Source organism: Centruroides sculpturatus, unplaced genomic scaffold (genome assembly GCF_000671375.1).
Source record: "Centruroides sculpturatus isolate CEXI.00-Female unplaced genomic scaffold, Cexi_2.0 scaffold849, whole genome shotgun sequence".
NCBI lineage: Eukaryota > Metazoa > Arthropoda > Arachnida > Scorpiones > Buthidae > Centruroides > Centruroides sculpturatus.
Window position 1 is genome coordinate 46,091 of NW_019384940.1, and position 16,421 is coordinate 62,511.

At 26.1% G+C, this 16,421-nt stretch overlaps 1 protein-coding gene across 1 annotated transcript in view; it reads right to left on the bottom strand.

Annotated features, from left to right (window-relative positions):
• LOC111632106 (protein phosphatase 1 regulatory subunit 37-like) overlaps nt 1-16,421 on the bottom strand; it is a 97,994-nt gene that overhangs the window by 45,612 nt on the left and 35,961 nt on the right. Inside the window, exons 3-4 of the mRNA XM_023376475.1 lie at nt 3,697-3,742; nt 3,485-3,585 (exon numbers count right to left, since the gene is read on the bottom strand). Of these exons, the coding sequence (XP_023232243.1) occupies nt 3,485-3,585; nt 3,697-3,742 (147 nt within the window). The remainder of the gene's footprint in view (nt 1-3,484; nt 3,586-3,696; nt 3,743-16,421) is intronic.

Sequence of the window (16,421 nt, forward strand, 5' to 3'; positions counted from 1 at the left end):
CAGCCAGTTTGGTTGCAATGAGTAGCAACTGCAGAGTTGATGTAATTATATTTTATGGCTCTAATATGTTCATTTATCCGGGTTTTTAGTACTCTACTGGTTTCACCTATGTAATAGAATTTAGGATGACAAGTACAGGCAAAGCTGTAGACTAGATTGTTATTAAGTAAAATGTCTGTGTTACTATTACTTTGTTCATTGATTTTTAAGGAATTTTTGATTTTATTGTTTAGTGTGGGAGCTAAAATAATGTTATATGGTGTTAAGATCTTAACACCATATAACATTTGTTATATGTTATATGGTGTTAACACACATTATACTATCCTCAGGTGCATGTATATTGATCTGATAGCACTATTTGCTCATTCCTCCTCCCGTGTTTAAATATGTGTATATATATCTTATGTGTAATACCAGCTTATTGGTCACTATCTCAGGTAATTGTATTTTATCATATAAATCACTGTACGCGTATACTAAATTTTTAAATGAATTCTATAAATTTTGATACCTGTAACCAATTTGATAATTATGTATTAATAATAGGACTGAAGAGGGGCATTAAGCACGAAATGCATATCCGTCCAAGTCAATAAAGCAACCTTTTTCCTCTTAAAGTGTTCCTGTATGATACGTTCTCAACAGCAACATTGTGCTAACCAAACACACATCAAGTTGTATTTAAGTTTATGTACATTCTGTTAATATTATACTTTTAAACGTGACAATTTATTACAGAAGCCAAGAAAAGTCTTTTAAAAATAATTGTAAAGTATGTGTATGTTGCTATGGTAATGTATAATTTGTATCTGTTCAATTCTGTTGTATTTGTTTTAGAATTTATAAGCTTGAAGACGTTCTGATGTAAAGAACAAAAGTACTCACTTTTAAACTTTATTTTGGTTTATTTTCTTTTTTTTTAATGTTGTAACTATAAAATTGTGCTTAACTAATAACTAAAAGTTTAAAATTTTAGCTGAATCTAAAGTTTAAAAATGATTTCTCTTTTCCTTTTTATTTTGTAATTTGTCTGTTTTGCGAGGAAATGTCTACTTTCTAAGAAAATTTTCTTCTTGAATAAAAAAATTACTAGCTTAGTTTTTGACTTTAAAAGTTTTATAAAAATTAAATCACTTAAGTACAAGTGGAAGCTAGTTTTAAAATTGCTTTTTTTTCTTTGCGTTAATAAATGCAGTAATACAGTTTATTGTGTCACTTTTCCTTGTTTGTCAGACAGTGGACATGAATTCACTCTCTTCTTCTTCATAAATGGATATTCATGCTTGTTGAATTATTATTCATGAGAGAGCAAACATACTCACACAGTCTGCTAATTTTTAATCAGTTATTAATTAGGTAAATTAAATCATGATTAATATCTATTAAATTCATTCAAAGCAAAAAATAATGAATATTATTATTTATATGATTTGATTTCGGGTTACAGTCATAATTTGATTTACTACATACACTTCTGTACCAGAATTAATTAGTGCAAATTTCTTCAGAAAAGTACTTGAGCAAGAAAATAAAAATCCATTTTGAATTACAGTAATACCTCGACTTACGCTACTCTGACTTACGCAAACCCGGAGTTACGTGATTTTCAAATCTCTTCGGTTCATCTTTTGTTTGAGCGCCATGCAACTCTTGATTACTCACTCTTCCCCACATTATTGTTCAGCTTACATGTTCGGATGTGTTGCACGGAATCGACACATAGCTACAATTTCTTTTGTGTTATTTATTTCTGTGTTTGTTATATCTATGGAGACTTGAAAGACTCTATGTGGTGATTTCTTGTAACCATGAACGAATCAAAAGACGAGATAAGATTAATGAGAATATTTATTAGCTTACATACATCCGACTTGGATTTTACACAAATTGCGAAATTATACCCCGACTTATGCGAATTCGACTTACGTGGTTATTGCTCGGTTCCACCTATCGCGTAAGTTCGGGGTATCACTGTACTTTTATTGCTTAATCCACACTACAGAAAAAATAGCTACATGAAGAAAGGATATAACATCAAATAAACTTAATTTAAGTATTAATTTGAAATAATTATCATTGTACAATTTTTTAACTAGAAGAGAAAAATTTTGACAATCTCATTGAAAATATACTAATATATTGAGTAATCAATTCTACTATTCTCTAGAATAGGTATCATCCATAATAGATGTACTAAAAGTTAGTTTTTGAAAAAAATCAAACAAGAGTTAAAGCAAAAAGATATACAAAATATAATTGATATATTTTTTAATTAATAAAAAATTTATATTGACATTTTACTTTCTTATATTTTTAAATTATAAAGGAAACTTTTGTGCCCAAAAAAAAAACCAAGTCTAGTAAAGTTTGGTCCAAGATGACCTTAAAATATTACAAACAGTTCAACTTATTTTTCAGAAAACTATTCATATAAATTTTAATAATAATGACTTTATAAAGTAACCATTCTATTTATTGTTATCTATAGCTGAAGTTTCTTAAATAAATTATTGATGAAAAATTTTTCCAATAGTGTAAAACAATTCACAACAAGGAAAATAGAAATCTTTGTTCGTATTCACTACAAATTTTCAGTTTATCTTGTAATTAATCTTAGATTTATATACAGTATCTACATTAATTATGTATGTTATATTTTCTAAACTTAGAAAAAAAAATTCCAACTTTATTAACAATTTTAGATTTTACAAAATCTGTAAGTGAGAATGAATGCTTTATTATTCCATTATTCTATTTTAGATTTAATATTTTCTTCTTTACATTATCAATATATTACTAAAAAGGTGTTAATACATGGGAGAACTATTATACAGTGGCCCCAAAAGTCAATTAACCAAGATAAATTTCTATAATTAAAATAATCTCAAAATATTAAATTATTATCTCAGTTAATTGATTTTTAGGCATCTCTACATATTTCCAAACTTTTTACATGTATAATTATGAATTTAATTTACTATATTTTTAAATTATTTAATGCAAACACTATTTATATTATAAGCTATTTAACATAAACTGATTGAATTAATAAGGAAAAAAAGCTATAAAAATATTACGATGGCCCACATTTCAGTTAACCGAGATACATTTTAAGATTATTTTAAAACCAAGTATAACAAATTTGGAACAGTTTCATGTTCCAAACCAGTTTTTAACCATTCTTAAAATATATCTTGGTTAGCTGAGTTTTGGGCCATCTTTTATATCAAGTATTCTTTCTTACTGCTTGATAATTATTTCAATTTCCTGTTTCTAATATTTAACTTATTTATATTTATTGATTAATTTTCAATACTTTGAATTTAAATTCTATTATAGATTCTCATAAATTGAAAATAAATTCAAGTAAATTATTAAAACTTAAAAAAAAAATGTCATTATACTTATAAAATTCTAATAAAAATTTCAATAAGATATTAGAGTAACTTAACCATTTTAATTATTTCATATAAGTAATTACTTCGTCATCTAATTGACATGCTTCAAAATCCACTTTGTTGAATTGAATTCTTTTAAATATTTCTTCTAGAGTTTCGCATTGCCAGGAATCTAGATGTTCCCCTATAAGAATTGCAAATATTTTTACTATAAAAAATTATTTTATGTTTATATCAGAAGGAAACAATTTAAATTATTTTAAAAATTAATAAAAATTCAAAATAATTTTATTACCTCTCAAATTTAAATCTGATTCTCTGCTTTCAAATGATTTGATATCCTAAAAAAAAAAGTTTTATTTCATCAAATAATTGCATAAAGTTTAATAAATTCAAATAAAAATATTTTTATACTTTTTGCAAATTTATAATTACTTTAAAATAAAACGTTAAAAAAATCAGTAAATACTTAAATATAAAACTAAAATTATCTACAAGTTAAGTTATTTTTTGACATGTTTATTCTTTACTGATCAAATTGATTAAATGTCAATCATTAAGAAATATATTACGTTGAAAGATAGTTTGATCTCTAGATCCTTCTCGATTTTATTTTGATTTATTAAATAAATAACTCAACACATTTAATTATTTTAGAGTAAAGAATGTTACAAAATTGTTTATAAAATATATATGTAACTATTGAGAGTTCAGAGAACTCATATATATTAAAGCTGGACATTTTTCAGAGTGAAAGTTTATTTCTATTAAAAAAAAATTTTTGTTTTGCTTAGATAGGATGGCTCAAAAGTCACTCAACCTTGTTTTACTTTCATGTGTTTCCAATGCATTTGTGAATATGAATCATTAACTAAGTTTAGAACATATTTTTCTTTGATATTAATTGATTTATCTCTTTGATGATTTTAATATATATACTTTTCTACTCAGTGTTTCTTCCACTACTATATAGGAATTTTAATTTTCCTCCAGCACTCTGCTACAAGAAAACTAAGGGTATGCACATATTTTTCTTTTGCAAAATTAGTGAAGACATGATTAAATTAGTTGAATAACATAATAAAGGTTAACTAATTTTTGGATTATTTTATATACAAAAACACTTTTATTATAAGTGTATATTTGATTTCCTAGATACAAAAATATCATATACAGTACCAATATTAATTACATTATATTTTAGAAATGTAAGGAATAAAAAATACTCTTATTTCAACATATAGGATATTCAAGCAGGATATGAAACTAATATTTAAAACATTTAAAAAATGTATTAGATGTTAAATTGAGCTATTCAATAGATTTATAAAATTCTTTTTCAATTTTTGCAAAACTTTAATAAACAAACTGAAAATATAATGACAAGAATAAGATAATTCAAAATTGGATAATTCTTTAAAATTCAACATTAAAAAAAATTTTCTTTTTTTTTTCTATTATCTGTCCGTCAGAATTTTTTGTGTCTATCTTTGATAAAATGTTTTCTTTTAAATAAAAAGTTAGACTCTGCTTTTGAATAATTAATTAAAAAAAAATATACATATGTAAAATCTGCCATTACTACCAAAAAAACACACACAAGGATTCAGGTTGAAATGATGACTGTAATAAAAAATTTCTCTATAACAAGTATGAAAACATAAATAGATAATTTTCTTTTTAAAGAATTGCAAAAAATTTCTTTTGAAAAATTTTAATTTAAAACGTAAAGTTATCATTTTTTCTTTTCAAGAGAAAATATACAAAGGTAGATTTATAGATTTACAACAATTAAATCATATACAATAGCACATTCAAACCAACTAAAAACAGTTACTGTTGAAATGTTTTGTTTTAAATTCTACATTCTATTCTTTATACAATAATTTAAAACAAATGTAAAGTTAAAAACAATTATGCTGTATTAAAACAACATTTCTACATTAAAAGACATTTATATAATAAAAATCACGTAACATCAAATTATCTATTTTCTAACTATTATATAATCTTTGCTTCCACTATAATTTTAAAATACAGTAATTTATGTTGGTTTTGGATCATTCCCAAACAAATAATCCCATTAAAACAATTACGACTATCCACATGCCTGAAACAAGAATCAAATTCATGATCTGGTGAGCTAGAAACAACATTTGGTCACCAGAGTGGGCATAATTATGATTATATATTTTTTATTAATAAGTTAATTTGAAGATAACCAATTATGTAGTTGAAAATATTAGTCATTAGTAATTTTCGTTGAAAGTAGTTGATAGCAGTGCTAGTTAACCTTGGCAATCTGGTTATTGATTTCTTCAGTGTACAAACAATGACAAATTCCAGTAAATACCAATAAAGTTTATAAAAAATTCATTGTTTTTACATTAATAATACATTTATGTAAAAATGCTATTAAAGTATACAGTTTAAGATAGATTACAAATTTACCATTGTAAAATGTAATGTTTCAAGTTTATGACAAGTATATTCATTGTAAATAATAATTATGCAGTACAAATATATGTCTTAAACTGATATTTTATTATTATTTTAATGTATACCTAATCATAAAACATATATTAATTTTACATCTAAATAGAACATCAAAGCTTGTTTATGAATAGCAAAAACATATATTTTGTCAGACAATATCTATATTACAATGTAACTAAATGTATATGACATGAAAATAGTAGTTACAACCTGAAAAAAAATCAATCTATAATTTCATTCACTACATAAGACTAAATTAATATTATAGAAATATTTTATTTATATATTTTTTCATTTTCATTTTATATCCTTCCATTTTATTTCATCTTTAACTTTTACAATTCTACAATCTAATCTCTAATAGATCTGTTTGAAATACAAAAAACTTCACATATTCACTCAAACACTGCTTTTCCTAAATAAAGATGTAAACTCCAGAAAAGCTTATTTAATTTTTAAACAAAATTCACATTTATATAAATTTTCTTAATGGGGATGTTTAAATGACCAGATGGCTGAAGTGATAAAGGAGTCATCATCTTGCTCTGAGTGATCCAGCATCAAATCTGGATTAGATATTAGACATTTTCATGGGGAGATTAGCTTACATAAGTTGGACCTTGTCTCTAACATCCCAGTCACCCCATTGTTGGACCATGATAAGTGTGGAAAAAATCCTCTTAGTGCCTCAGTGTATAGAAAGAGTAAAAATGATTGATTCCTTGAATTCTCTAGAGAAAATGTTTAATGATCAATACTTATCGTGTAATCTATTTGTTTCACAAACTGTTGTACAATATTCATATTATACAATGCATTTTGGATTTTTGTATCCCTTCATCACTTTTATCCAAAAAAATTAATAAAATAAAAAGATTGTTGGTCATTAGATATTTGTTACAAATAGAAAATTCAAAGAATTATGAGGCACAGTACAGTTGTAGCTTAGTAAATAAATGAGAATTAATGAAAATACATAATGTGTTGTTAAAAAGAATACAACAATTAGACACATTTAAATTCTGATTAAAAAATATAAAACATAATTTTGAAAATATTAAAAAACAATTCACATAATGACACTTTACACCTTCAAAATTATATTTAAATTAAATTTTATTAAATAATTTGAAATATGTTTATCAAAAACATCAATATTTGAAAACACATCAACATAAGATTTTGCACACAAATCAATACTAATACCATGTGTTTTGCAACAATAATAATTTAAATGCAATATTTTATTAATATTTAACCGAAATATTGTTAAAATGATCTAATTTAATATTTCTTACATATATGAATGAGTTACTTGCAAATAACAAACAAAACTGATGCATTAAAATTAAAAAATTTTCTTAAATATAATTCAAAATTTCCACAATTTAACACTATTATAATACATATAGTATTGTATTTACACAATACTTTTAATAAGGATGAACTAGCTACTGCAGTTAATTGGCTGAATTAATCAATGCACCTTCAACAGTACTGCTAATATTAATAATTTTATAATAAAGAAATATTTGATGATTAATTAAATCTATTTAAAACTTAAAATATTGCAAATTAATGAAGTAAAATTTAATTTTATATATATATTTTTTTATTTGCACAAATTTAAAAATAATTTTATTAAAAATATATAATTTGCAAAAGGGAAAGTCTAACTTGAGTGAAATAAATATAGAAAAGAAAAATTAAATGAATTAAATGCTCTACATTAACATATGGCAAATTATATGGGAACCAACATACGGTACATTATTGCAATAAAACTATTATTTAACAGTCAATAAGCTAATGTAGAATTCATGTCATCAGACATGAGTGTATAAAATGAACATATCTAAAACTTCCTGAAAATGAATAATAATTTTGTTGTTAGATAGATTAACTTAAGTAAAAATAAAATAAGATTTAATTATATTTGAATTTTTAACATTTTATGTAAAANCATTTTATTTTATACTTTTTAGAATAATATTCATAATTTTTCTAAAAATAAGAATAACTTTCATTTAAGCTTACTTTATATCAACAATAATTAATGGATCAATCAATTTTTAAAGGATTAATAGCAAATCTTCATATTTTCTTAAATTCGTGATTATTGCCTGTCCATTATTAGAATAAATAAAATTTATTTATCTTATTTCTTTCTAAATGTAGTTGGTAATAAATAAATGTTTATACGATTTCCAAATATCCGGGTAGCAGCAGAAAATTTCAACTTCCAGAGATTAAATATAACTTTAAAGCTAATATTTAACACATTGTCATTCATTAGAGAAGGCATCAAATTTCCATCATCACCATTCAGATTCGATTTTCATTCACCCAGATTTCTCTCTTCTTCCCAAAACCTTACTTAATGGCTTCTGTAAGAACAGATGCCATTAAGTAATGCTTTGGGATGATGATACCTTAACTTATATAAGCAACAACTTAAAGTAATTTAAACAATTTTTAATTCACTATTATCTTAAAGGCTTTTAATTAGTATTTAGATTACTTTAATAAACTGCAGTTTATTCATAAAAAGGGATAAAAAAAATAATTATTTAATTTGCTTAAGGATTGTACTTTTTGGACTTTCCTATTTATCTAATGGTATATTTTTTAAATAAAATATTCTGAAAAATAGAAAATATGCTGAATATATTCTAATTAGATCAATTATCTATTTTTATTCTTTGCTTTAGTACAATATTAGAAGAGTATTAGAGTGACAACAAAGTGACCTAAATCAAATTGGATTTATCATTAGTATACCAAAGTAACTCTAATAGCTAATCAATGAAATCAATTGCCTTCGATTTTTTATTCCTAGAGTATTAATTTTACCGAGAATAACTACTTTTATCATATATCTACTGAACAAAAATCCTAATAAAATAGTTATTAATATTTTCATTAAGTAATAATGCTAAATTAGAAAAAAAAATCTGTACAGTCCATTCCAAAAAGTTTTTACATTAGCGTAAAGATTCAGCTTCCTTACAGTACATAACAATAGATCTATTTACTTCCATCAGTTCAGGATCCCATTATCATAGACTATACAGTGGCAACGACCATTCACTAGTGTCGATAGCAACAAGGGAGGAAAGAATATCAGGAGGGTTTTTAATGCCTTATTAAATTGTTATAATTTGTTATATTGAAACTTTAGTTTGTATTACACATAATGCAATGGATTGATGATATTGCATTGCTTTCATTAGTGAATTATCCAGAGAAAAATAAGAAATTTTCATACTTTATGTAAAATGGTGTATATTGGAATCTATAGATTGGTTGTTATTATCTTCTTGGCACAAAAACTACAAGGGTAATATTGTCAAAAACTAAAATAAGCAAGAAAAGTCATATGCACAATAAGTAAGTAGATAAATTAATGCAAAAAATGATTGGATATAGATTATAAACATGTATAAATGCAAACAAAACAGTAGAACATCTAATATAATAATATGCATATATAATATAATAAAATTAGCAGAGAATGACCAAAGTCTCACAATATTTATGGCTTTCAAAAAGCCAAGAATAGAAGCTAGGTCTGGTCTTTGGTCTAATATATTAGACAAATCTTCAATCTCTTGGAAATGTCCGCTATTAAACACGCTGCATTCAATAAGGATATGTTTTATGCTTAAAATCCAATTGTATTATTGGCATACGGGTCGATCTTCAGCCTTTAAAAGTATTGACGAAAATATCGACTATATTAGAATTTAGTGTAGTGATAACCACTTGTATCAGATATCTCGCTTGATGTTCAATTTTCTGTAACTGGTTTGGCTCTACTTCAAAAAGAAACTTTATTAAATGAACATAATTACAGAATATTCTGTTATTGAATGCACTGTACTGTACATTTATGTTTATACATCAAGTTCCTAAAAAAATCCTGCATCAATTTAAATTTTATATAAAATTTTTTAAAGAAATTTTCCACGATTTCTTTTTCTGTAGAGTTTAAATATATTATCGATAAGTTAGATATTATAACAAATTCATTTATTCCATATAAAAACTGTCTGGAATGCTTCCAACCTGATTAAACTTTTCAAACAAAACAAATGTCGAATTGCAAATCGGTAAATTCGATGCCAAGATTCCTTGTCATTTAAAGATATAAGAATTCAGAATTGATTTCATTGACGATCTTACAATAGATCTTCAAATTGAAATTGAGAATTTCGAATCCATTAAAAGTTGAGAATTCTTATTCTTCAACTTGTCTGTTTTATAATAATTTACTACCGAGAAGATAAGTTGTAAATCAATAGGAACAAAAGGAAAACTATGCAGATTTTGTTGAAGGTTTATAACTTTTTGGTTTACTTCTTACATTTCCACTGCTAAAGAAGTCTTTCTCCATTGCAAGAACGGTTGTTTTGATAGAAGAATATACTGTAAATTAAATTGAAATTATTTTGCAATAGTTTGATATTGATGAACAGTGGCAAAGCGCCTAAGAGGCTTTTGAACCTAAGCTTATCCTTCCCAAATGTTAACTTTATCAATTGAAAATTTTAATTGGAAAACTGGCTAATCGCGGTTTTAATATTCTGAGTATTAGATAGAGTGCATGTGAAACGTGAAGCTAAAGTTCGATAGCCTCACGTTTTGCACGTAGATTTCACGCAATACCCAGTGGAAAAAATGGCACAGTGAACAACGTTGACTAGTCTCGCCTGTAAATGAAATTGTGTATGTTTGTATAGTTGGGTGTGCAGTGATGTTGGAAGGAATGCAACGTTTCTAACGAAGTGATGTGATTGACCTAATTACAGTATTTTGTTTATTATCCTTATTAGTTTCATCATTATTTAGTTTTGGACATCGATATTTCAGTTCCTATTTAGTAATAAGTTAGTCCTAAGTTTTCCTTAAATTTAACTCAGATAAATAGATGAATTGGGAAAAACTAAAATTACTTTTCCCCATTATTTATTCTAGTTATTAGTATTTGCTTAATGGAACACTCATCTCAGTATTGGACGTTATAAAAATCTACATCCAAATTTTTAATAATTGTTTTATTTATTGTAAATTTTTCACGCGGAATTACGTCTTCCAGATTTTTTACTTTATCTAGAATTTCATCGCATAAAACCTTTTAAAAATTCAAAACAACCTCCAAATCTTCGAGTTACTTTATTTCACTGCATTATTGGAGGGAATTAAAGGATAAAATGTATACAAAACCTCACCTTTGCCTTTCGATTCATCATTAGGGAATGTTAGAAGAGACGTTAACAAGACAATATTCGAACAAGTTTTCATAAAATCAATATTTTAAAATTATCCTTGCTAATGAACCGAAAAGTTTGAAAGTATTCGGGTTTATATTTTGTTGTATTACAATAAAACATTGAAATAAATTATTTGGAAAAATTAGGCTTGCTTTAATTTTGCAAACAAAAAATTTGACTGTACCTTGAGATTCAATTCTAAATTTAATATAGGAAACAGAGTGTTTCGTAAGACAGTATTGGGAAAAGCAAATGTTCGTGTCTGATCTATTCAGTTCAGTATTATTTGATGTAGCTGTAAAAGTACTATATACACTGTAAAATATAAGCAATAAAAACAATTTAAAGCTTGTTGTTAAAAATATGAAGTACATAAATATATATTTTTTGCCTTTTATCTAAGTTTTAATCTCACAAGAATGTTTAAACCGACCATCCACATTGTTAACATTTCACACTAACTATTTCGTAACAATTAACTTCGCCACTGGTGATTAATTATATAAAAGGGGGTAACGGGACTTGTCTATATGATTTATAGCATCCTGACAAATTTTGACTCTAGGCCAACCTCTCCTTCAGAAATCGATTTGTAAAAGTTATATCTCAACGTCTAATTAATAAAATTAAGTTTAAAACAATAATTTTATTACGTTTTCGGATGGTTAACGTAAAAAAAAAAATCAATCAAAGGTAACATTTGACTAATCAATAGTTTTCAGACCTCTGTATTGTGGGCCTTCGTTACGGGCCTACGATCTCAGAAAATGTGTGGTGAGGATCCTTTATCTCCTTTTAACCGATTCCGATTACAACAAATAAAATTTAATTACTTTAAGTTAATGTAACAAACAATTTTATTTGCATTGCTTAAATTACTAATTAATAATTGTAGAAATTTAAATTCTCTTTCTTAAATTACACAGTAATTTGTGTTATATAATAATTCACTAATATCATAAATAAAATACTAAGTCAACTCTTAGAAGTAAAGGACACAATGTAATACACTTATTAAAATTTTAAATTTTTTAAATGGAAACCATCTTATCGTTTGCAATACATGTAAATTTTCGTTATCAAATTCATTCCATTTACCTTAATTATCTTTAAAATATCTACATTTTAATTAATCTAACTAAATTATACCGAAAATTATGTCGCTAACTACTTATGATTTCTTGAAACAATCCCCTCTAATTTTAATGCAATTCAAAGGGATTAGTGGTCTAAGGATTTGTGCGAATCTTTAAGTGAAGTGTTTCTAAGTAGCAAACATCTAAATAAACAAGACAATGTCATTGATTTATTGAAACTAATGTAGGAGAAGTACACAAGGATTCCAATAACATAACCATTGGAATATTTAGTTACTTTTAAATCCTCAGTTTTCTCAAAATTGCCCTGCTTACTTAGCTGCTTGCCACTCATGCTTTGATTATAGGTGCATCATGGAATACAGTTTACAAGTAAATCAAGATAACATAACGATATCCATAAACTCTGAATACATAGAATCTTGATTTCTAGAAATGCACCGCGTACATTGCAATTTGGCGCAGCTCATTGCTATGAGATGCAACATGCTGAACGTATCACGTATTGTAGTATAATATCAATAAATCATTTATTATTTATATTTGCCTGTTTCCAACTTTTATAGCCACTCCCTTATATCGTATAATCTTATGATCACACTATTATATCCTTCGTAGCGACTCACTCCAGGGTGCTTAGTCTCGGATACGTGAACAGCAACACAAATCTACTGAGAACGTCACTTGGTACCAATTTGTTCAGGGAATAGTCTCGGTGAACGAGTTGGTACCACGTGATGTTCTCAACACGTCCGTGTTGTCAATCACATAACACGAGACTAAGCATCCATTATGAAAGTCTATCTATGGTGGGCTAAAAATAATTCGTAATGGCACCATTATAATCAAAAGAAGAACATAGATCCATCCATTGACTACACAAAAATAAATTTTACCTGAATAATAAAGGAAAGATGAGGAAAAATCAATCCTTCACAATCAATAAAGTCTATATAATGTACCTTCTTTGTGTTCCCGTGTGATTAGTTATCTTAAGGTTATTTCTAACGAAGTCGAATAATATTTCTATAATTCGTACAGAAATATTATTCGACTTCTAAATAACGCATATAGCGAAGGATCTGTTGGTTCTTTCTATTCTTTACGTATATAGAGACCTCTCGATATAGTGAATGATTTAGTCCAGTCCTTTAAGAGTTCGTTGTGATCTAGAGTCTACTGTAAATCAATAAATAACGAAAATAAACATTAATTAAACATTACATGTTTGGTCTCAGGGAACTTTGAAACGTCGAGAATTGCAAGAGTTGATGGATTTTTTCTGTATGTATGGATATTAGTATGTGTTGGGGGATTTTTCATCAACTTTGAAGTTTAATAACTCCTGCGCCTTTGATCGAAAATTCCTGAAATTTTGCAGGTAGGTTTGTATATTAGGGGGAAACGTTTCTGGAAATTTTCAGGAAAATCGGACCATTGGTTCGGTAGATATACCTACCCTCTTAATTAGTATCCCTCGAACCAATCTGAAGACTTAAAGGTAATAGTAGCAATTATCATGGAAAAAAACGAATAAAGAATGCCTGAAAAATCCAACACAATGTTGACAGCTTTTAAAAATTATCTAATTTTGTTATAAGAATTTTAATACTATTAACTCTTTATCTTAATAACCCTCAGTTATGGACAATGACTGATTAATATTAAGTTACTACATAATAAAATAATACAGTGCTCCCTTAATATAGCGAACAATATTGTTGGTCGAACTCCCGATAAAGCGAATGATTTAGCTTAGACATTTAAAAATATGTTAAATCGAGACTCCAATGTATATTAAAAGTTCTCAACTTAATTTTCTACGAACATACATAGAGATTGATTGTTCATTTAAAAGAATAGGAACATCGATAGAAAGTTATCTCGATTTCATCACTAAGCTATATTGTTAAATGAATAATTATTAGGAATATTTAGGTCATCCCTCTCATTTGGGCTAGCTCTATGCATTGATTAATGAGTGATTCGCTTATTCATCCACACTATATCGAATACCGTGCATTAATATCCTTAAACTCGAAAGACAAGCAGAATTTATGGAATGAGAACTGGAAACAGAAGTAAAATACTTCGTAAAAATAAGGAAAATGTTAAAAATAAAGGGAAGAAGATTTATTTTAAAATAATTACTTTTTAATTAACAAATAAAATAGAACGACGTTCGTTATTTTATGTTAGTGTAGAGGAATACGTAAACAAAGTATTTATTTACTTTTGTTTTTACTCCTTTGAAAGGTTAAAGTATGACATTTTAAAGAAAAATATAAACAAAATCTATGGTAAATTTTGATTGAGCATCGATTAAAATATCCATAATTGTAATAAATTCTATATACGGATAGAAGGGAGGTAGTGTTTGTACCCTTTTAAATATTATAAGTTTTATTAATAAATCAACATTATGAAATTAAATTTTGTAATATTTTAATATATATATAATCCTGGGTTTTTAAATAATTTTTAAAAATTATTTTTTACAAGTAAATTTAATTATTTTTTAGTATCATAATCAAATCCAGATAGAAAAAGTGGTGATAAATCCATACAGAGCAGGAGCCGGATATTAAATTTAAATTTCTATGTAAAATTTTCATTCCAAAATAAGTTAAATTAAAATTAAATGGTGATAAATATGTTTTTATTTGTTTTATTGATTTGATAATATATTTTTATGGCTTACGAGAAGGATTGGGCGCATATACGTGATGGTTCAGGTCCTCCCTCGCCTATCTCAGAGTTCATTAATAATAAAAAATTTTATTAATTTTTTACTATTTTATACTCAGGTTAAATTAAAATTACAATACGACGTATTTTTTATTAATCGCTTATTCAATTTTTGAATTATTGAGAATATATAATATATTTTATCCTGGCAAAATAAACGTAAATCTTTGAAGATTTATATTTATTTTGCCAGGAAAAATTTCTATTGATTTCTACATTTGAATGAAGAAATCAATTGAAATTCATACTTTTACATTTTTCAAATTTTACTCAAACATCTGAGTTTAATGGAGCTTCGATCAAAGTTAATAAAGAAGCCAAAGATCTGGAAACAAATTCGATAATGACTTTCAACAGTCATAAGAAGTTAATCCATAAAATTATAATCCTTTTAATAAAAAATTTCAAGTCAAATTTATTCGATATGATTACAATTAAAATTATAAACAAAGCATAATCATTTTTATTTCTATATACTTTTAAGTATATGCCCTCTTCAAGCATTTTCTCTATAGAATCTCAAGCTTATACTCCAAGCATTTTTTTTAACATATACAAATAAGTAAACAATCCAAACAGCAGAATAGTGGCTTAGAACAATTCGAACAGCGGAACAATAAGTTACAACTTGTTTCTAAGCCATTATTAATTCGATATTCAGGTGTTTACATTGTTTCTAAGGCATTATCCCATGTGATAAATATCAAATTAACATGTTTACTCAAATCGTATTCAATGGAAAAATTTAATAGTAGTTACGTATTTATTTACGTTTAAATATTCGAATGTATACTGTCGACACTACGTACAGGATGCCATAAAGAAAATTACATCACGTGACAATCGCAGTCATTTTATCTTGATGTTAACAGAACGTGAAACTTGCTTCCTACAAATTAATATAATGAAATATTTTATTTATTTAACGATAGAATTCTCTTTGATTTCCTGTGGCTTTCAGTAAATTATTTGAGAGTGTTCTTGAAGGAAAAATAAATAAATAAAACAAAAATGCATGCAGTAAGACAAAATGGTAAGAATTCGATGACGATAACAATCACTTTTAGAAGAATTCTCCTTTAAACAAGCATCTATCGTTATTCTTTATAATAGAACCATTATCAATGTAATTATTTAGAAACAATGGCTGATGTCCCTTATTGTTTATCTCAAATTTAATATTGTGATTATAAAAGTATAGAAGATGCGGACGAAACTAGAAGCGAGATGGTTATTCCTAGACGATTAACAAATCAAAATAAAATAAATAATAATGATTCTATATTATTTTTTTAAAATATATGTATAGCTAAATATAAAATAGATGAGACCCTTAAATGGTTGTCAGTATTTCTGTTATTCTTTATGCGTGTGCCAGGTGTTGATTGGGCTTTTGAGGAGGTGGG